At 34.4% G+C, this 21,763-nt stretch overlaps 1 protein-coding gene and 1 pseudogene across 2 annotated transcripts; both read left to right on the top strand.

The window, feature by feature from the left end:
- Positions 1–735: 735 nt before the first annotated feature.
- Positions 736–8,120, top strand: LOC111921799 (phospho-N-acetylmuramoyl-pentapeptide-transferase homolog). Of its 2 annotated transcripts, none has more exons than XM_023917380.3 (8): positions 736–1,080; positions 1,183–1,260; positions 1,840–2,063; positions 3,138–3,585; positions 4,601–4,665; positions 5,635–5,828; positions 7,459–7,667; positions 7,853–8,120. In XM_023917380.3, the coding sequence occupies exons 1-8, from the start codon at positions 925–927 to the stop codon at positions 8,033–8,035; spliced, it is 1,557 nt and encodes a 518-aa protein (XP_023773148.1). In that variant the 5' UTR covers positions 736–924; the 3' UTR covers positions 8,036–8,120. The 2 variants fall into 2 exon arrangements, with proteins under 2 accessions (XP_023773148.1, XP_023773149.1); XM_023917381.3 differs by having other exon boundaries at positions 939–1,080; positions 1,851–2,063.
- Positions 8,121–9,248: 1,128 nt separating this feature from the next.
- Positions 9,249–11,033, top strand: LOC111921800 (60S ribosomal protein L18a-3-like; annotated as a pseudogene).
- Positions 11,034–21,763: the final 10,730 nt, after the last annotated feature.

Below are 21,763 nucleotides of genomic sequence, written 5' to 3'. Positions count from 1 at the left end.
TCGAGTCGCCTCACCGACTCGTCGAGTCCATTCATTAATCCGAGTCATCAGTCGCGACCTTACACGACGAGTTGAGGCGTCAACTCATCGAGTCTCTCTTCTTAATTCAAAAGAAAAATACTTAAATTATGATACCTGGAAATCCGGATATTACATTTTGTTTTTTTATTTCATAGATTTCTTCATCAACAAATGTTCCTACAATTAAACAAAAATAAATAATTTGCTAAAACATAATACAATAGAAAGTTTGTTCACATTTAGTCATTGAACTTTTTAGAGGGAAACGAACTTTCGATTTTGTTCACATTTAGTCACTAAACTTTTTTTCGTTATCTATTTGCCACTAAACTATTGAAACTGTTCACATTTTACCCTTATGACCGGTAACAGCCGGTCATAAGGGTAAAATGTGATCAGTTTTAATAGTTCAATGACAAATATATAACGAAAAAAAATTTAGTGACTAAATATGAACAAAGTCGAAAGTTCGTTACCCTTTCAAGTCATTATCCCCGTAAAGACCATCTAAAGAAAAAGGTTTGATAAGGACTATTTCAAAAAAGTAAAAAAAAAAATAAAAAAGGTTTGACAAGGACCATTTCAAAAAAATAAAGCTAAAAGACTATTATTCTCTTTAAAAAAACAAACATGTTTAAAAGAGTACTACTACTAGACATACTTTATAGATAAATATTTCATTAGAGTCCCTTTTAACTAGAATTTTCCAAAGAATATCCATTTTTGAAGGTGCAAGTTTAAGTAATCCACGAAGTACCCTTTACAAAAATCTTCCCAGATTAGAAACCGATACTCCGAGAGGGGCCATCGATAATTCCAAAGCAAGCTGTCTGTCTCCTTCCCCCATTCTCTGCGTATGGTGTGCAATAACTAACAAGTAACAACACATAATATGATCCCTCAATGGCTTCTCTAATCATGCCATCTCATTCTTGGTGTTCATCCCTTAATTTCCCTCGATCAGGGCTTCTAAACCCCCTAATTCGATCGCCTCAAGCAGTCACCAATAGCTTTCCTTTAAGTCCTCATTTTTCTTCCCGTTTCTACTTCAAGGGCAAGGTAAAGTAACCACACGATTTTTAACTGTAATAAGAAGTTTTTTTACTTCTGTATGTATTAATATATAGTTTTTTTTGATGTTTTTTGTTAATTTTTTTCCAGCTATCGACATTGAAATTTCAGAAATATGCGTATTCTTCTACGAGGCACAGACTCCTTGTTGTTGCTACTATGGATTGGGTATCTTCCGCCTGTTGCTTCTTTAACATTTAATCCAAGGTCAACTCTTAGGAATTTTTAAGAGAATTGGTCCAATAACTGAGATGAAATAACTTGCCTACGATGAAAACCTAATTTGGTCGATTTAAGAAAGTCTAACTCTACTTCACCACTGAAACGATAGAGATGCAAAACTTCACTGGTTGTAATAGTGCAGTTGTGGGTGCCATTTACATGTATTTGACCATTGAGCTATGGAGTTTGGAATTCCTTTTTCGTTTTTCCTAATTTGATCTTGCTTAGTGATCTAGCGTATAGAATAATATCATCTTAACTAAAGATTAGATCTATTTTTTCAACTTCTCTATTTCGTATATAAAAGTATAAAACCACTTTCTTGCACACAATTCTGAAAAAAAAGGTGAAACTTTGATGCATAAATACGCATTGATGATTGAACCCTACAATTCGTATAAAAAACCACTTCTGTAAGGATTTGTTCAAGGTTTAAGTACAATTGTGATAATCTTTCTTAGAACTAGATTCATGGTATGCATATCTATTATGATTTCAGTTTACTAATGTTCTTCAATTTCATAGGATATGTCTAGTTTTTCACTAGATGATAGAGGTGATAGTGATGGATCTATTGGATACTCCTTTTCATCAAGTGAAGGTGAAGAAAGTGATGGAGATGTTATATTGAATCCAATTAATGATGTTGATATTCCAACATCAAGTGAGAAATTTCGTCAACCTGATGATGCTTTAACAATATCTGCTCAAAAACTAGCAAGAATGGGTAGATCTCGTAGGAGAAACAGGTAAGAATAAGATTCTTCATAGTCATTTTGTCAAGTGTTAAATGCAAGAAATAGGAATGTACTTTTATATATTTGTTTATTATAGTACCCTATACTTCCATTTTGTCCTATTTGAAAAATCTACCTGATTATAGCAATGGAATTCAAATACAAAGCACTTTTTCTATTCTAATTGGCTAGATTTTTCAAAGTATAATGTATTAATAAAAAACATATTGAAACAATGAAACTACAAAGCTATAATTAGGTAATTTTCTTAAAATAGTATATCTTAACAAGTAAATTACTGAAAGTACAATCATGTAATAGAGAAAAGGGTTAATCTCAATAAAGACCTTATATCTTGTGTTTTTTTTTTCGGATTAAACCTCAAATTTGTTTTTTTGCCTGAAAAAGAGCTTGTGTTTTTTCATTTTTTTTCCGAAAATACCCTTCAACCTTCTAACTGCCTCCAAATAAACGTTCAACTTTTTTACTTTTTCTCGAAAAAAAACCTCACATTTTACAATTCTTTTGGAAAAAAAAAATGACTAAAAGGGCCAGATCGGAAAAAATAAAAAAACACAAGGTCTTTCTCAGACAAAAAGTAAATACAAGGTTTAATCCGGAAAAAAACACAAAATATAATGTCTTTTATGAGATTAACCCTAGAAAAAAAGAAGCTACAATGCTATACATTGCTATTTCTTGCATTTAACCCTTGTTATAAGGGCAAATGCCATAAAAACCCTTACGTTTGCAAGTTTTTGTCTTTTTTACCCAAAGTCGCATTTTACATCCATTAATACCTCAAATTTGCAACTTTTTTTTTTCTTTCCAATTTTACCCTTTTTGCAAATTTATGTGGTAAAACTGAAAATTTCCACCAAACTTAAGGGCTTTTATGAACCAAAAAAAGGGTAAAACCGAACATTTCTGCCAAATGCAAGGGCTTTAATAAACCAAAGGGTAAAATTGAAAAAAAAGTTGCAAACCTGAGGCATTAATGGACATAAAAACTTACAAACTTAAGGGTTTTTACATCATTATCCCTTGTTATAACACCTTGTAAACCAACTCAAAATTTCATTTCAGGATTAAATATGGAATTTTCATCAACATTGGCCTTATCACTTTCTTAACAATACTTCTCTTACTTTTGGATTCGCACGCGTGGCGTATAGTGAAACTCCCTTTGCCACCTTTTCACTTAATATGCCCTTTTATAGCCTCTACTTTTTTAGTGTCATGTGCTGGATATATTTGTGTGCCTTTATTTAGACTTTCAAAGATGCAACAAATTATCAACAAATGGCCAGCTAGGCATTCTTCTAAAAAAGGAACTGCTACAATGGGTGGATTGTTTCTCATTCCTATTGGTGTAATTGTTGCTGAAGTTTTAGTTGGTTTTAGTTCTATAGAAGTTTCCGGAGTATCTATAGCAACTGTAGCTTTTGCTACAATTGGATTAGCGGATGATTTCTTGAGTTTGGTGAAAAGGAGGAAAGATGGGTTGTCTCCTTGGATAAGGATCTTGTTGGAGGTAAAAGATTTTACTAATTTTCAATCTTTGAATTGTGATGGTGTGGAGGGCATTTTTGTCTTTTTGCACATATGAGATATTGAGCTGGATCCCTGTTCTATCTTTGTTATATAGGACAAAAGATTATAATTTTGTCGCTTTGACATCGGTCCCACTGACCGGTCTAGTGTTTGCCAAATGCAGTATTATTTGTTCATAGGAGGGCATTTTTGTCTTTTTGCACAAACGGGATATCGAGAGGGAGTCCATGTTCCATCTTGTTATGTGGGACAAAAAATTACAATTTTGTCCGGTTGGCATCTGTATGTGTCCCATTTACAAGCTTTCCAGGCTACTTTTGATGACGAGGATGAGGAGGGCATTTTCGTCTTTTGGGGTGTGACAAAAAATGCAATTTATTATTGCCATTGACAATTTGACATCAATCAGAGTCGGTCAGAGTCCCTGTCCAATGTGTGCCAAATGCAAAATTATTTGTTCATAGGAGGGCATTTTTGTCTTTTTGCACAGACAAGATATCGAGAGGGAGTCCCTGTTCCATCTTGTTATGTGGGACAAAAAATTACAATTTTGTCCCATTGGCATCAATATGTGTCCCGTTTACAAGCTTTCTAGGGTTATTTTTGATGACGAGGATGAGGAGGGCATTTTCGTCTTTTGGCACAGATGAGAGATTGAGCGGGATCCCCGTTCCATCTTTTGGGGTGTGACAAAAAATGCAATTTTTGTGCCATTGACAAATTGACATGAGTCAGAGTCCGAGTCCAATGCATGCCAAATGCGGTATTATTTATTCATAAGAGGGTATTTTCGTCTTTTGCATAGACGAGAGATTGAGATCGAGGAGTCACTGTTCCATCTTCTTTAAAAAAAAAATACAAAATTTTGTCCAATCGACATCAGTGTCTGTCCAAATTCCAAATTCACACCAAACACAGTATAACCTGTTTTGTCATGTCATGTCATGTTAATGAGTTGTTACATACATGATGTTTTTTTTTTTTTTATTGGACAGGTGGCAGTTGGAACATGGTTCTATTTTTGGTTATGTTCAAGGAACATATCATCACCTTACAGCATGTATACTTTCTTGTAACTATTTTGATGGTAACTCTAATATCTTTCCTAAATATATCAATCTTTCACTCAAATCCTATATTCCTCCATGTTTTTTTCCCATTCTAGAATTTAAATTTATCATAAAACTATCATATTCATATCTTTTCCAGAATATCCTGTAGAAATTGTTCATTAGTAGGTAGATATAAATTTTGAGATGTTTACCTATTATATCCAACCATTTACAGATTTTCCTTAATGCCCTCATTATATATATATTTTTTTCCTTTTGTTTCTTTAATAATACGTATTATACGTTTATGACATTATAAATGATAACTAGTCTGGTGAATCTTCATAAATCTATTGTATAAAATCAAAGGTCTACTTTAATTTCTTCCTTCTTCAAAATTGTACATTGAAAACTTTACAAAATTATATCAATGTCATCCAAATACAAAACAATTTTCACTTATAGAATTTGGTAGATCTTCCAGAGTATAAAATTGAAAATTTAATGCTATAATCAGGTAGATTTTTAAAGTAGGGTTATTCTCATAAAAGACCTTATACTTTGTGTTTTTTTCCGGATTAAACCTCATCTTTATTCTTTTCATGAAAAAGACCTTATGTTTTTTCATTTTTTCCAAAAAAAAACACTTAACCTTTTAAATGTTTCCAAATAAACCCTCAACTTTTTTAGTTTTTCCTGAAAAAACTCTCACATTTTACAACTTTTTTTGGAGAAAAATGACTGAAAGGGCCAGATTGGAAAAAATGAAAAAAATAAGTTGAGGTTTAATCTGGAAAAACACAAAATATAAGATCTTTCATGAGATTAACCCTAACAAGTAACAACCCTTTAAAGTACAATGATGTAATGGAAAGAAATGATAGAGTCAATAGTTTTATTACCTTGCTTAGTGTAAATATAGATTTGTGAGTGGAATGTAAATAATGATAAATGACCGAATTACCCTTTTTGTGCAGTAAAATGGTGGTGCCGCTACCTCTGCCGCTAGGGCTGGTGTGCATGGGTGGTTCTTATTTAGTGTTGACTTCATTTTGTTTTGTGTCAATGGCAAATGCAGTGGAGTTGACTGATGGTCTTGATGGATTAGCTGGAGGAACTGCTGCCCTTTCATTTATAGGAATGTCAATTGCAGTCCTTCCAATTTGTTCAGGTTTCTACTTTCTCCCCCTCTCTTTCACAAAGTTTTCTTTTAAACCAAACACTAAAAAGCACTTAATACTTTCAAGTTTCACCATTTTATCGATTTAGCCACTTAACTGTTTTCTTCAGTGAGTTGAGAGTTAAAAACAATTATACTTTTCTCTTTGATGGTTTAAAAGAAATATTTTTCTTGTGCACCTCATCAGTGGGCCCTGCTTTTTTATTATTTTTAACTACATTGCATTACTAAAATTGCTTAAAAATGTTAGGGCTAAATGCTAATTAATCTCATAAAAGACTTTATATTGTGTTTTTTTTTTTCTGGATTAAACCTCAAACTTTTTTGTTTCCTGAAAAAGACCTTGCATTTTTCCATTTTTTGCGAACTTGCCCTTTTAGTAATTTTTTCCCAAAAAAGCAGTAACATGTGAGGGTTTTTTTGAGAAAAACTAAAAAAGTTGAGGATTTATTCGGAAACAGTTAGAAGGTTTAGGGTTTTTTTTTTCAGAAAAAAGACAAAGTTGAGGGTTCTTTTGGAAAAAATGAAAAAATACAAGGTCAAGATGAGGTTTAATCCGGAAAAAACACAAAATATAAGGTTTTTAATGAGATTAACCCAAAATGTTATTACATTCTTTGTATTTATTTATTAAATCAGTTTAGTACATTTAAAAAATTATTTTATAAATATATTTACATATCAATATACTTAATTTATGATTAAAATTAAAATCATATGCTATAAATTTCAGATCATAAGTAGTAGCATTTTCCATCATCATTTAAACAATATAACTTAAAACGTTATAAATTAAATGCATGCTTTGGCTTTCTAAAAAAGACATTTACGGTTTTTAGCTCTTGGGTTAATAATTTCTACATTTTCCGACATTTTCTCAAATATCTTTTTGAACTTCATTTATCCACAACACTTAGGCTATGTTTGCTCCACTGGTAGCTGATAAGCTAGTTTATTTTTTGAGCTTTTTTTAAATCGTTATGTTTGACAAGCCAAAAAGTAGCTTATAAGCTAGCATTTTAAAAAGCTACGTAGACTAGCTTTTTAAAAAAATTTCAAATATTCCCCTTAATTAATTATAAAAACACATTCTTTTAAATGTCCTTTTGTATCATTTTATATCTTTCAGTTAACTTATCAACTAGTTTTTACCAAATGTCATTTTTTGTCAGCTAGCTTATAAGCTACCAACTAGAGGTTTTTAGCTAGTCTGCGAAACATAGCCTTAGGCTATGTTTGTCATGCTCGCTGAAAAGTTATCTGATAGCTTATCTACTGGCTGACAAAAAATGACATTTGGTAAAACTAGCTGATAAGCCAACCGAAAGATATAAAATGATATAAAAGGACATTTAAAAGAATGTGTTTCTATAATTAATTAAAGGGTATATTTGGAAAACTTAAAAAAAGCTAGTCTAAGTAGTTTTTTAAAAAGCTCGCTTATAAGCTACTTTTTGGCTAGCCAAACATGACAACTTAAAAAAGCTCGAAAAATAAGCTAACTATGGCACGCCGAACACAACCCTAATGGAAAAAATCAAGCCATTTAAAAAGAAGTCGAAAAGAGTTTCGGAAAACATTGAAATTGAGATTTACTTTTTTTATTGTTATATAAAAACAGATCTTGCAGTTTTTGGAGCATCAATGGCAGGAGCTTGTGTTGGTTTCCTTTTCCATAACAGATACAAAGCTTCAGTGTTTATGGGGGATACTGGAACTTTAGCATTAGGTGGGGCCCTCGCTGCAATGGCTGCTTGCACTGGAATGTTCTTTCCCTTACTTATATCTTCTGGAATCATCATCTTGGAAGCACTTTCCGTTATACTTCAGGTATCATTAATTCATTATCAAATATCAATCACTTCCTATCATAATCGTTTTTGATACAACATTCCACGATATGATATAAGTCAATGGACTATGTAAAACAATTACAATTGATTTAACAAATTCTAATTCGATTGACAAATCATTACATGAACGTATAAATGTGACACATGTTTGGTAATTGGTAGGTATCATACTTCAAATTCACTAAACGATTACAAGGAATTGGAAGGCGGTTATTCAAAATAGTTCCTTTGCATTACCATCTTGAATCATGCGGGATAAAGGAGCCTGTTATTGTTGCGGGTGCATACATTATTTCATGCGTATTAATGTTATCGGCTGGATATGTAGGTCTTATTTCGGTATAGGTTTTATTTATTCTTGAAATATTTATGTAATTACCTTTTAGATTTTATTTACATAATTGCTCATATCTAGTCGATTTTGATTCTAGGGTGGTGTTTTTTTAACTTAATGAGGATAAGATGCAGTATATGAGTGGTTGTTTTTTTATTTAATACAGAAAGAACGAGTCAATAGAGAAAAAAAGGGTTTTATGTTTTTTTCCTATTAGGTCTTGACTTCATTTATTTGTTTCTTATATCTTTTTATCACTTGGTGTGCCATAGCTAGCTTATTTTTCGAGTTTTTTGATGTTGTCGTGTTTAGTAAACCAAAAAGTAGCTTATAAGCTAGCTTTTTGAAAAACTACTTAGACTAGTTTTTTAAAAGTTTTTAAAAAAATTTCTAAATACACCTCCCAATTAGTTATAGAAACGCATAATCTTATATGTCATTTTATATAATTTTATATATTTCAGCTAGTTTTACAAAAAAATTAATTTTTATTAGCTAGCTTTTCAGCTATTAACTAATTTTTAAATTAACAGCTAACAGCTAGTACGCCAAACATTGCCTTAACAAAAAACTAGAATTGAGATCTACCTAACTAATTTCATTTCTATGTTTTCGGAAAATATAAAGAATATACTGTTTTTTGCTATCAATAATTCTCGGTCTAATTTGAATATATGTACTTTTTTTTAAAACTAGAAAAAGGTATGCACTGCCGCTTTTGGACTAAATTGCAAATCCTTAAAAATACTGTGGCTAACAATGAAATTCAAAAACTTTGGTGGCAAATTTCTTATATATCTAAAACTTCACTGTTAATAAGCCCTTTGGGATTTAATTATATATATATAATAATAGTAAAACTCTTAGAGAATTCGAGAACATTATATATTGGGATTAGATATCTATCTTTCCACAACATCAATCCTCTTTTTATCTATTTCTTCTTTTACATTTCACCGACAACACTATCTTTATGTGCAATAAGATTTTTGCACTTTTCAATGTGTATGATGTTGACTTATTCATAACTCATTATAGCATCCACAATATAGTTGGGCAATATCAACGAAAATTTCACACCCCCATAGAAGTTTTCATGATCTAAGCCAAAAACAATCAACCGGTTGTGAATCGAATAAATACAATTATCTTATCTTATTATTATTATTTCATAAATAGGAGCTAGCAACCCTTTTATAAATTAAAAAAAATTATTCCATAAGCTTGAAAAACGTGCTTCCGTAAATTTAGATCACATGTTTACTAAAAGATGGACTCAAGCCAACCCAACACCGGTCCATATAGACCCGGGCCAAACAACTAGGGTTCTTTCTCTAGCAATACAGCATTTCTCTGCGCAACACACAATTCCGTGAAATTGATCGACACAGCAGCATATCAAAATGAGTTACAAGGTGTGTTTCATCGTTTTTCATTTTCTCATATCGAGTATCTAAGCATTAAATTAGGTTTTCTGTAATTATCTTCGTTTGTTTGGATCATGATTTTACAAAATGGCGATAATTGAACGTGTATTTTGCTGTTTCTATTGCAGTTTCATCAGTTGCAGGTTGTAGGAAGAGCCCTACCTTCGGAGGCTGATGAGCATCCGAAGATCTATCGTATGAAGCTTTGGGCCTCGTGCTAAGAGTAAATTCTGGTACATTACAATCGCTTTTTTCTTTCGTGAACGAAAACGTATGCAGTTTTTGATGCATTTGTATTCGCTATTGTATCTTCATAATGTGTTGATTTGTTTTTTGTGTTTGTAAACAGGTACTTTCTTAGGAAGCTTAAGAAAGTGAAGAAGAGCAATGGTCAGATGTTAGCTATCAATGAGGTAAAAAGCCTTTAACTTTTTGTTAATAAAATCATATGTGTTTATCAATATCTGACACTTATTCATATGTATGAGATTTATGTATCATAAGTACCCATTGTTTCCATTTAAATGTACATGATACGGTGACTTTAAAAATACTTAATTCTTGGTGAAAATTGGTATATCATTGTTTTTGTTAATAACAATAACATTGTTACTAATAAAACTTTTATTGTTATTAACAAAAACAATGATATACCAATTTTCACCAAGAATTAAGTATTTTTAAAGTCACCATATCATGTACATTTAAATGGAAACAATGGGTACTTATGATACATAAATCTCATACATATGAATAAGTGTCAGATATTGATAAACAATGTTATTGTGATGATATTTTTGTTTGATTTTATAAATAGGAATGTGATGATTTTTTATACTTAATGTTAGCAAATTTTCAACGCTAAAGTTGTACATTACTATAGTTGGTAGATTTTTCAAAATATGTTAGAAAAAAAAACAAGTAGTAATATCGTATTATGAACAAAATCAATGCACGTGGATATTTTTTGAACAAAATCATTACTATTTCTGATTTCTGACATTTATGGTTTGAATTTATAGATATTTGAGAAAAACCCAACAACGATAAAAAACTATGGGATTTGGCTAAGGTATCAATCAAGAACGGGTTATCATAACATGTTTAAGGAATACCGTGATACAACCTTAAACGGATCGATTGAACAAATGTACACTGAGATGGCTTCCCGCCACCGTGTCCGCCACCACTGCATCCAGGTCATCAAAACCGCCACCATTCCAGCTAAGCTTTGCAAAAGGGACTCCACTAAGCAATTCCATAATTCCAAAATTAAGTTCCCTTTGGTGTTCAAGAAAGTTAGACCTCCAACTAGGAAGCTCAAGACCACTTACAAGGCTTCTAGGCCTAATTTGTTTGTTTGATGTTTATTTATTTATTTATTTTTTTTTTAAATTTAATTTAATTAGAAGTATTTGTTTTTTAATATAATTTTGGATTATTTGTAGCTTTTTTTTTTAAGACTTAGGGTGTTATACAATTAGATGTAGGATTATGGTGTCACAAGGCCCAATCTCTTTTTTTTTGAGTGGGACAATATTTCAAAGTTTTGTCTCGTTAATATGAATATTGACTTGTTTTTCTTTTTCTTTGCATAATAATAGCAAATATAAGTTTTTTTACACATGATGGGAATGTTTTTGAAGTTATTTTTTTTTATTCCTATTAGGATTGTACTTGTATTTTGTTCATTAATAATAAGGAAACCTTAGAAAAACCTTAGAAAAACGGAAATATATCCTGATGCTTAGAAAAACCATTATTTGTTATTTTTGTATTGTAAAAACAATATTTGTGAAATGATATAAACTACTTATTTTTTTTTAAAAAAAATTGCTTTATTATCGCTCTTTTCAGGTTAAGAGGTTTGGTTATATCACTCTTTGCATTTTAGTCACTTTTTGATTAACCCTTGTATATGTTCTATTGTTGCAAAAAAGAATATATATGTTTTACGTACGTTTCTTATCATAGATATTGGTAACGAGAACAAAATATACCATGTTGATTACTTCTTTTATAATCATTGCCTCATTGGTCGTATCTGATTTTTGACTAAATTCATGAAATCGAAGTCTATTGATATACATATGAACAAGGCGATCTATTATTTAAAGAAGATCAACATCTAATTGGAAAGTTGCACTTTTTTTTGAGTAAATTACAAGTTTGGTCTCTATGCTTTAGAAAAAATTGTAATTTCAATCCAACATTTTAATTTGTTTAATGTCGTTTTTAAGTTTATATTTTGTGATTGTGTGTTCTACTCAAAATTGCAAGTTTAATAAAAAATTTAAGGCATTTTATACAAAGCAGAGACCATATCTGCAACAAAATATGAAAATCTAATGATGACATTGGGACCATGTGAAAATTTAGATTGAACTTGTGATCTTTAGTAGTCCCAATCTGAAAATTTAGATTGAAGTTGTGATCTTTAGTAAAGCAAAGCATAAGTACCAAATTCGTAATTTACTGATTTTTAATCTATGTTTCATAAACCAATTAGTGATTAACTAATTATTGTTTAAAGTTAATTTCTTAACAAGCCAACAAGTGGATTTTTGTATATTTTGTTGTACGATATAATGAAAAGTGAGGGTGATGATGAAAGCAACTCAAAAGTTGTATATAAGCTCCCCACCATCTCCACTCAATTAATTTCCTTTCTAAAGGATTTTATTTCCTATACAAGACTCTTTGATTCATTATATTGTCTGTATAAATGCTTCAGTTAAACTTTATCAATCCATGGCGAAAAAGGAAAAATCTAAGACTAGGATATATCTTTTTTAAGAGATGCATTACAAAAATCTAATAAAGTTTTCAATCCATGGGACGAGTTCATCATGGGCTGTCAAGTTTTGATTTACCATTTTTTTTCAGCAATATAAATTTCTTTAAACAACAACAAACACACTCTTTAATCTACTCCTAAATTACACCATGTGTAACATCCCATTTTAGAATAAACCCTAGACCCCATTATGTATTTACTTATCTTTTTATTTTAGCCCTAAAGTTGTAACGAAGTGTTTCTCCACAAGAAGTTAAAGGTTATAATTTCTCGACGACCGGAGGGGGGGGGGGGGGGGGGGAGGGGTGATTTGTAACATTTGGATTAGATATGTAAAGATTTATGGAAGCAGGGGCTGTATGGTAAAAATTGGACTTACACTGAAATGGGTTCTTGGAGGCAGGAGCTAAACTTGTTAAATGATTAAGCACTCACCCTTTTAAACCTAGGGTTTAGGTTTTGGACCCATTTTGATGGTTCCTAGGGGTAAAGCTAGAAACTTTACCCTTCTAGATGCCATTTTAGTTGAGATCTGAGTTTTCAAGCTCTTAGATTCGTTAATGTCAGCTTAATTATTAAGATGTTGGGTTTCTAGAGAACTCGGCGAGTTTATTGACAAACTTGGCGATTTGGCTCGGTTTTTCCCGTCTTGGCAGTTCATGGAGAAACACAACGAGTTGAACGACAACTTGGCGTGTTGGGTCAACTCGGGCCGTTGATCTTGACTTTTGACTTTGACTTTGACCAGAAGTTGATTTGGGTCGACCATTGGACATTCTTGGGCCTTATTGGGCCTTATTGTGTCATTTCGGGCTTGGACTATCGTTTGGACTTGTATTATTTGGGGTTCTGTTGGGCTAGATATGAAGGTGTGTTTTGGAAATGTTAATGGGCTTTAAGGAAACGCCCATATGGGTTGGGGCCAATTTGGAAAATTGGGCCGTTAGTGGGCTTTTATAGATCTAGCAGTTTTGGGCCTTTTTAATTTTTTCAAGATGAATTAAGGGTAAAATGGTCATTTTACCCCAATCATGGATTATGGATCATAGGTTGGGACCCAATTGCTAAATGGGTGTTATTTTGGTATTGATAGCTCGGGAGGTCGTCAGGGCAGCAATTAGAGATTTAGTTCAGTGAGCTTCTGCATTCGAGGTGAATCTTCTCTCTATATCCATGGGTCGCAAACACCAATGTCGGCCCATTACGTGTTATGTGGATAGCTAGTTGTCTCTATGATACTTGCATGGAAGACCCCAGGGGGAGCCCGTGGCAATTGGATGTCAGACCATGAGGGAAAGCCCATGACATTCCAGATAAAGACCATTGGGGGGGGGGGGGAGCCCATGGCATAATAAATAAAGACCATGGGAGGAGCCCATGGCAACTATATGTATGTTGCATGATACTTTGTGGTTGTATGTTGTATGGTATTTTGGGGAACTCACTAAGCTTCGTGCTTACAATTGTAGTTTATGGTTTCAGGTACTTTTGGTTCAAAAGCGAAGGGCCCGACTTGATCACAACGTATACACCCATGTTTCCATAATTCGTGATTTTGGAAATGTACTCTAATAATTGTTTTACCCTTATATACTTTTAAATGTGTTAATTAATAATGAATGAATGTTTTGTATATAATAAAAATGAAAAAATTACCCTCGTATTTTGGGGATGTTACAAGTTGGTAACATAGCCTTGGTTTGAGGGATTCATGCATACTCTCAGGTGTGTCTAAACTCAAACTGAGGGTTTGGTAAAAATATTCATAAAATAAATGATTAAAAAAACGGTTTCTAACCAAGAAAGGGGTGTGAAGCGTGCAATCGGCCGAGCTCAAGTAAATTTTCCTAAAATACCCATACATGTGATCTGCTATGATTTGATTTATAAATATGTGAATTGCATGCTAGTTAAGACTAAGGACCTGCTCACTTCATGCATGATAGAATACTAGGAGCGATGTCTTTGTATGTATATTATATGAGTTGGTAGGCTTGCATGCTAGCGCTGATTAGCTAGTGGTAGTTCAGCCTGATATGTGATACTTTGTTGCATGGGGTGAATTGGATGTTATGTTGAGATGGGGATATCTATTGGAATCAGTAATTACTAAGTGTATGATTTAAAAATTGTACACAGTTAGGATCTTATAGCCCTAGAGTAATTGATTTGGCCTTATTTCCTGTTCCTTGTCTGGTTGTGGTTCTAGGATAGAGTCTGTTTGGTCATGTTCTGTGTATAACTTGCATGCATAAGGCAATTGAAAATAAGAGTGAAATTTCTAGAATAAGTGATGGTGTTTGGGTTGAACGTTATATGACAGTTCTATAGGTAGGAGTGTTACTGCACGAATACTACTTGCTTTGCGCTTTGTGGAACTCTTAGATGATGGGAGTTAATCACTAAGTAAATATATCGATATTCATGAGGTGGGTAACTGGAATTATGGGGAGTTCTTCAGCAACTGATGGCAGGGTGAGGTTTGAACATAGGAGAGCCTAGGAAGTGTTGCAGCAGGTGTAGTCGCGTTGTTTAGCGAGTTTTGGTGCATCAGTTGAGAATGTGACTTAGAGGATTCGGGATGATTCTTGAGGAAAGTATGGATAGGTGTGAAGGGTAGTATTGGGCCCGTACTACTAAAAGCACAAGATCCATACTCGAATCGGGAAGAGTCTTGGAGAATCTAAAGAGCTTGTGGGAGGAGGATTCAGGAATATGTTATGATTATTTGCATGTTGTATACAGTTTGGTGATGAGCACTCAGGGAGGAGGTTCTGGTTCCGGCTCAGGTGTAGGTACTGAGCTGATTAGCAAGCAGATACGGGAGTTCATCTCGTCGGAGATTACCCATGGTATTTTGGAGCTGACTCCTGTGATATTTGCTTCGGTCAAGGAAGGGGGATACTGGAGATCTTGGGTGAGCGCTTGGGTGCGTTTTGTGCTGAGGTTATGGTTGTCTTCGGAACTTGCAATCTTTCTTTCCGATAGTTCCGTGTTTGTGGAGCTCTTGCGTTCCATGGGGGAGGGACCCCTTTGTCAGTAGGAGGTGGTTAGTGAATGTGGCTAACGCCCCCAGGACGAGTCACTGCCCCGAGAAGGCGAATGTCAGATATGCTTCTTGTCTATTGAAGGACAGGGCTCAAAATTGGTGGGAAAAGGTTGGTAGTGAGATGGGTGCTGTCATTGTTGATGCTGTGCCATGGGATGACATCAGGGAGTTTTGTGAGTATTTCGGGGTACGAGACCCTGAATGATATAGTTTCTAGAGCCCAAGAGCGGGAGATCGATTTGGAGCACCTCGGAAAGTGGGGATCAGATCAGGTGCATGTAGCAGAGGGTGTCAGGAAGAGACCCAAGACTTCTGATCAGCGTTTGAGAGGCCAGCAGGGCCGGGGTCAGTGCAGTATGTGCAGAAAACTGCACGATGAAGTTGTCATTCCAGGGGTATGAGTTGTCACACCCTAAAACCAAGAACGACGGAAACGTTCTGGGGCAGAGGACGTCATGTATAGTATCACAACACAGAATAATAGTAAACAAGTAAACAACATCATCCATTGCATTAATAATATAATTTTAATATAAGTGTGTTCTGTGGTTTATAAGACACCAAAATATGAATCAAAATAAAAGATGGGTCTTGTATATGCTCCATCTTCTCAAAAGCTGGCCCCGGTACCTGTCTACTGATGACCTGAGAATACAAGTTATTTTGAAATATTTTATCAACATTAAAGCTGGTGAGTTCATAATTATTTAGTTTCGTAATTTGTATAAAAGTGTTTGTAAGTGTTTGAATGTAAAAGTTTGTATCTCCTAGAAAGTCCTATATTTTCTATTAGTATAAAGGCAACCTTCTACCAAGGCATCAAGTGTACTGTATGTCTGTACATTGTAAAAGTGAGTATTTTTCCTAAACGTAACTATCATTAGTAAAATATAGTTTTACATTACCCTTTTTGTGAGGAGATCACAAGGTAGATGTAATGGGAAAATAATGAAGTACTGTAGTATAATGATATTATAACTACTGATGTACTAACTACCTTCAACCAATTGTTAATTAAGATGTAATGTGATGTAATTGTAACCATACTTGATCGACCTAGTGAAATACAACGCTCGAAGACGTCGAGATGTTATGACATTCATCACCCAAAGACCTGCAGGTCCCACTGTAGCTAGCAGCAAGGTGTAGGACGGTAAGTCTACTATAGATCTATACACAAATTGACACTCTCCCTTCAGGATACTCTGGATACAAGACGAGCCATGACAGGGATGCCATGCCCCGAAGTAGTGCCTCACATTTATGATATAGTGTGTATGTAGTGTATATACTAGTGTAGTGTATGTCTTCCCTGATTCTCATCATAGTAAGTTCTTTAGTATAGTATATAGTGTGTATGAATAGTATGTACTAGTGTAATGTATGTCTTCCCTGATTCTCATCATAGTAAGTTCTCTAGTATAATATATAGTGTGTATGAATAGTATGTACTAGTGTATGTTCTCTCTGTCTAGTGAGTAGTATGTTCCTTCTGACTCTCGTTATAGTATGTTCAGTTGTATACTGTAGTGTATGTATTGTTTACAGTATGTATTGACTCATGTATGAACTGACTCTTTGTATGTTTCATTGTACTAGAAAATAGTAAGTAGTATACCTCTAAACTATACCTATTATAGTTTACTAGAAATGTTGTTCGTATAACTAAGTGTATTGAAATAAGACACAAGCTTTTATATCTATACATATATACATGATATATAACTAAGGATCAAATGACACTCGGATAAACAATAGGGTACTCTAAGTCCACAACCAAACAAGGAACATGAAATAGAGTGTATTATCAGTCCTAAGTCCTTCAAACCTTACTTATATAACTATATATGTATTGGACATGATTTGAAAATATATAAGTTTAAAGAATTTGAAAGTAAAGATTTGGAAACTAAAACTAAGTTTTATAAAGAGTTTAACATGTAAAAGTGTTTGATAAGCATTTTCAAGTAGTTTTGATGACAAAAACAGTTTAAAGTATAGTAAATCCATTTGTGTGCTAGTTATTAATAACATGTGATTGATATAATAACTAGTACGATTAAACTTGTATTCCCCCCATAAAAGCATTTAAAAACATTTAAAAGGTTAATTAAGGGGTATGAACTCACCTGTAGTGAGTGTATTGTATGGAAGTGTTGGACAAGGTGCTAGGTATCAAGTGAAGACTTGAACACACACAATGATCCTATTAACATATAAAGACATATGTATGCATCGAATTAGTGATTATAACACTAATTAAGTAAGTATAAACAACCTAAAGCATGGAAAACACTTTGGTTTAAGTGTTAGAATGCCATTGGGTTGCATCAAAGGGGTGTAAAGCATTGCATTGGAGTTCACGGCCCAAGGACCACTCTCCATGGAGTTTACGGCCTAGGGTTTACGGCCCTAGTGGGTTTACGACTGTAAACCCATGGCAAACTCCACAAACTTGTAGTTTAAGGTCCTTAGTTCAATGATGAATGGTTCTAGTCCAAGTTATAAGCATTAGGAAGTAGTTTAGGGCATCATTGCACCCTTTTATAGATTTTACGGCCTTGGGAGATGCCCTGTCCGTAAACTCCATTCCTTTCCAGATTTATTGATGCTTCTAAGGTATAAACAAGTTCATTCTAGTATATAAAAAGCTAGGACAAGAGTACTTACAATATAGAAGCTTGTTTGGGTGTTTAAGGTCCAAGAACACTAGTGTGTGTTCTTGGTGTTTTGAAGAACACTTGAAGATCTATGTAAAAGTGAAGATTTCATGGATGAAATGGTGTATAAAGACTAGATGAAAGGTTATAACAACAAATCAAGGGAAGAAACACTTACATTTTTAGAAGATTGGAAGAAAGAGGTTATGATACTTGAGAGAGAATTGTGCAAGTTCTTGAGCTAGGAAGTGAGAAGTGAAGAAATGAAGAGTAAACTCATGCTTTAAGCATGAGTTTACGGCCATAAGGAGTTCACGACCCAAACTCCAAATGTTTGGCCGTGAAAACCAATTCAAGGTGTTGATTGATTTGTTGTTACACCATTATCCTAGAAAATACTTCCTTTTATTCGTTCGTTTGAAGAATTAATATGAAAAACACCAAACGGACTTTAAACCGACTAAAAATTAGCAGAAATGTGTTTGGCTTTTAATTGAAGTGCTTGACTGTTGGGTTTGTACGAATGGAAATTTCGGGTTGTCACATGGGTTGTTTGGTCTTCAGAAGTGTCAGAGGAGCTTTATATTCGCCTGGGTTATAGTAAATTAGAATCCAACAATTCTTTGGTATTGGAAGTGGGATAAGATCCGTCGGTTTAAGGCAAGGGTTGTAGTTTTAGTCGCCAGCGGTAAGAGATCAGGGAGTTGGTATAGTATTGTGGGAGGTGATCTGGATTATCAGGTAGGTTGAGATTTCAATGGTATTCGTCAGGGTTTCAGGAATTGGGTGATCAATGAATTTGGCTAGTAATCGAACACTAGTATTGCTCAGCGTAGGGTATGGACGGTTCACGCCAGTTAAGAAAAGATGGATCAGAAATCCATAAGGATTGAAAGGTGGGAAACCTTCGTCATGACCAAGTGGGGGAGAATTAAGTGGCTGTTCAAATGGAGGTTATGTTGGTGGGAGTTTAGGAAACTCCCAAGTGCAGGTCGGCATCACCATTGTTATTCATTTTAGGTTGTAGGATTCGAATGTGTGACCCGAACTCCTGATTAGTTACATGATTTGTCTCAGGATGCATGGTATTGTGTTGGTTTGAGTATGGTAAGACCATAAGTGGTAACCATGGTTGGTTGGAGGTGATGTAAGACTGCGATGGGATCGTAGCAATCACCAGTTCAAGGTAAACTATTATTAGAAACGGTCGAGTGTGATGGGGAATTAGTTCGTGGCTTGGGCACGTCGGTTAGGGTTGTCAATGAGTATTCTATGTTTTGGGTCGAGGACCGTTGGGGTCTGGGTCGGAGTCAGGCCTGTATAGCTTTAGATGAGTAGGTGTGACATCCCCATTTTCACGGCCAGAAAAGACCGATTTTGTTTATACTTTATAAAAATCAGAGTACCTCTTTTAATAAAAATGTTGTGGAATTTGTTCCCAGTAAAACATGATGAATACGTTATCAAAGCATTTCCAAAGAAAAGTATTTTTATTCATTTTAAAAAAATTTAGGATGTCATCGTCAATACATAAACATAAACTTAAACATAAACAGAACTTATATTCATTATCACTAGTGATTTATATCTCCTTAATCTCTCAGTGTAATGTGACTTCATATCAACACTTGTGATATAAATAAACTGAGTGGGTCAGGTTGGGAAACCTGGTGAGTACACAGGGTTTTCAACCACAATAAATAAGTTTATTAACTTTATCAAACCAAACAAACGCGCTTACCCGTTCCCGTTATCCTCACTTTACGTCCCTAAAACATCTAACACAAGGGACTTAGTCTAAGGACTTTCATCGGGGTGACAAAACATGCTTCGGGGGTTCCTCAACAATTCATGTCAAATAAGGCAACTATGTGGGGGATGGAGTACTGCTGGTGAGATCACAGTTCAAATAAACACCTACAGGTTGCGAGCCTGCTAGCGTTCCACTGGACTGTCTAAAATAGTCCGTGGTCGTCATCTATACTCCGCTAGATGACTGGATCATCAATAACATCTATATCGAGGCCTCTCATTATTTTATTTGGTCACACAACAACTATTACATCTACCCATGTTTTACCTAACACGTTTTGTAGATATAAAATACATATACAATTTAAATCATATAAAACGTGTATAAAAATATTTCACCCAGCATAGACAAAAAGTATTCAGACAATATGCACACATAGCACGTAAATTATATTAAATACTTCATATCTATGTGTAAGATGAAAGGGACCATGCACTCACCTGAAAAGGTGGTGATTCCTAACTCAGACAGCGCTTCGCTTCTTAAAAAAATAATTTCCTTCGACGAAACCTAGTATTATTACCACTAGAGTTTAGTCTATTATTCGCCAAGACTAATTAATAGTTTAGCTATTATTACTATTATATAAGCGTTAAACAATAATTATATAACCCATAATAATAGCCCAAGTACTAATTATAAGTTCCTAATAACGCTACTATAATTAAATAAAAGCTATATTAAAAATAGTATAGGCGTAGGTCACTTACAGCGGGTTTTATAGAAAACCGGGCTTTGCTTGGAGCAGAATTCCCGAGCCGAAAAGCTCTTCTTCTCAGAGCCTTCGAGCACTACGGGGCTTCCGCCTCGTGCTAGGGAGGTTCCCTAGGCTTTTCGGGGGGGGGGGGGGGGGGGGGGGGTTCGGGGCTAGAGAGAGTAAAGAGAAGAAAGAATGAGAAATATGTGAAGAAAATGAGGGTAGGAGAGATTCTATTCATAGGGTGAAAAATGGCTGAACTTGGTGCGACATGTCACCATCTAGTGGCAAGACTTGGGGAGAAAGCAATGGCCAAGATTATGCCATATCACCCATTTTTGCACTGTACACTTCCGACTTCTAAAATCCGTAACTTTCACATACGAGCTCCGTTTTTGACGTTCTTTATATCCACGCGTAGGTAAAAATAAAATCTACAACTTTCATTTTGACTCTGTCGGCTAATTATCGACTGATATTAAATTTAATAGTATGAGGAGATTATACTGTTAAATGTCCGCGTAAAATTCATAACTTCTACATACGAACTCTGTTTTTGTCTCTTTTTATAGTTGGATTCCTATTAATGAGATCTTCAATTCTCATTTAGGTCGCGTAGGCCAAAAACTGCTAGATCTAAAATTCGAGTTTCGGGATGTGCACTACTAAGCCAAATGTTAGAAAATTCATAACTTCCTCATACGAAGTCAGATTCGGGCGTTCTTTTTTTTTTGTATGTTCTTGGTTTAACGTATACTGCAACTCTTGTTTAGATTTCTAAGGCTAAAAAGTCCTCCATCGTAGATTCACTATTTACGTCTCCCAGTGTTGTGCCTGTTTTGTCGTAAAACTTCGACGGACCATAACTAATTCATTATAAATCGGATTTCGACATTCTTTATATGTACGGAAACCTTGAGACATATTCTACAACTTGGTTAAGATTATTTATTATAAATAATATTTTGTCGAAAAGTCATTTTCGACCCCTATTATCTCTAAATTGACTAGCCCGGATCTACGAGCGTTACAATACGACCCATGGGCGAGGCCCATGTGATTATGATAGATTAGGTGGGTCCTGGTAGAGACCTTTAGGTCAAGGTATCAGATCTTGAGTTGCAAGATCATGTGGGGGATCAGTGTATGGCGCAGAGGGGTTTTTAGGCTGGGTTGCCTTGCTGTTTGGACTCTTGGGAACCTGGTGGTTGGACCAGGTGCAAGACTGGTACTCTTAGAAATGGTTTAGGGGTAACTATTTTTTGGTCAGGTGAGGGTTCATCAGGAATCGGAAGG

The sequence above is a fragment of the Lactuca sativa genome, chromosome 1 (genome assembly GCF_002870075.4).
Source record: "Lactuca sativa cultivar Salinas chromosome 1, Lsat_Salinas_v11, whole genome shotgun sequence".
Lineage (NCBI taxonomy): Eukaryota > Viridiplantae > Streptophyta > Magnoliopsida > Asterales > Asteraceae > Lactuca > Lactuca sativa.
The sequence above is the reverse complement of the archived record's forward strand: the minus strand, read 5'-3'. Positions and strand labels throughout refer to the sequence as shown.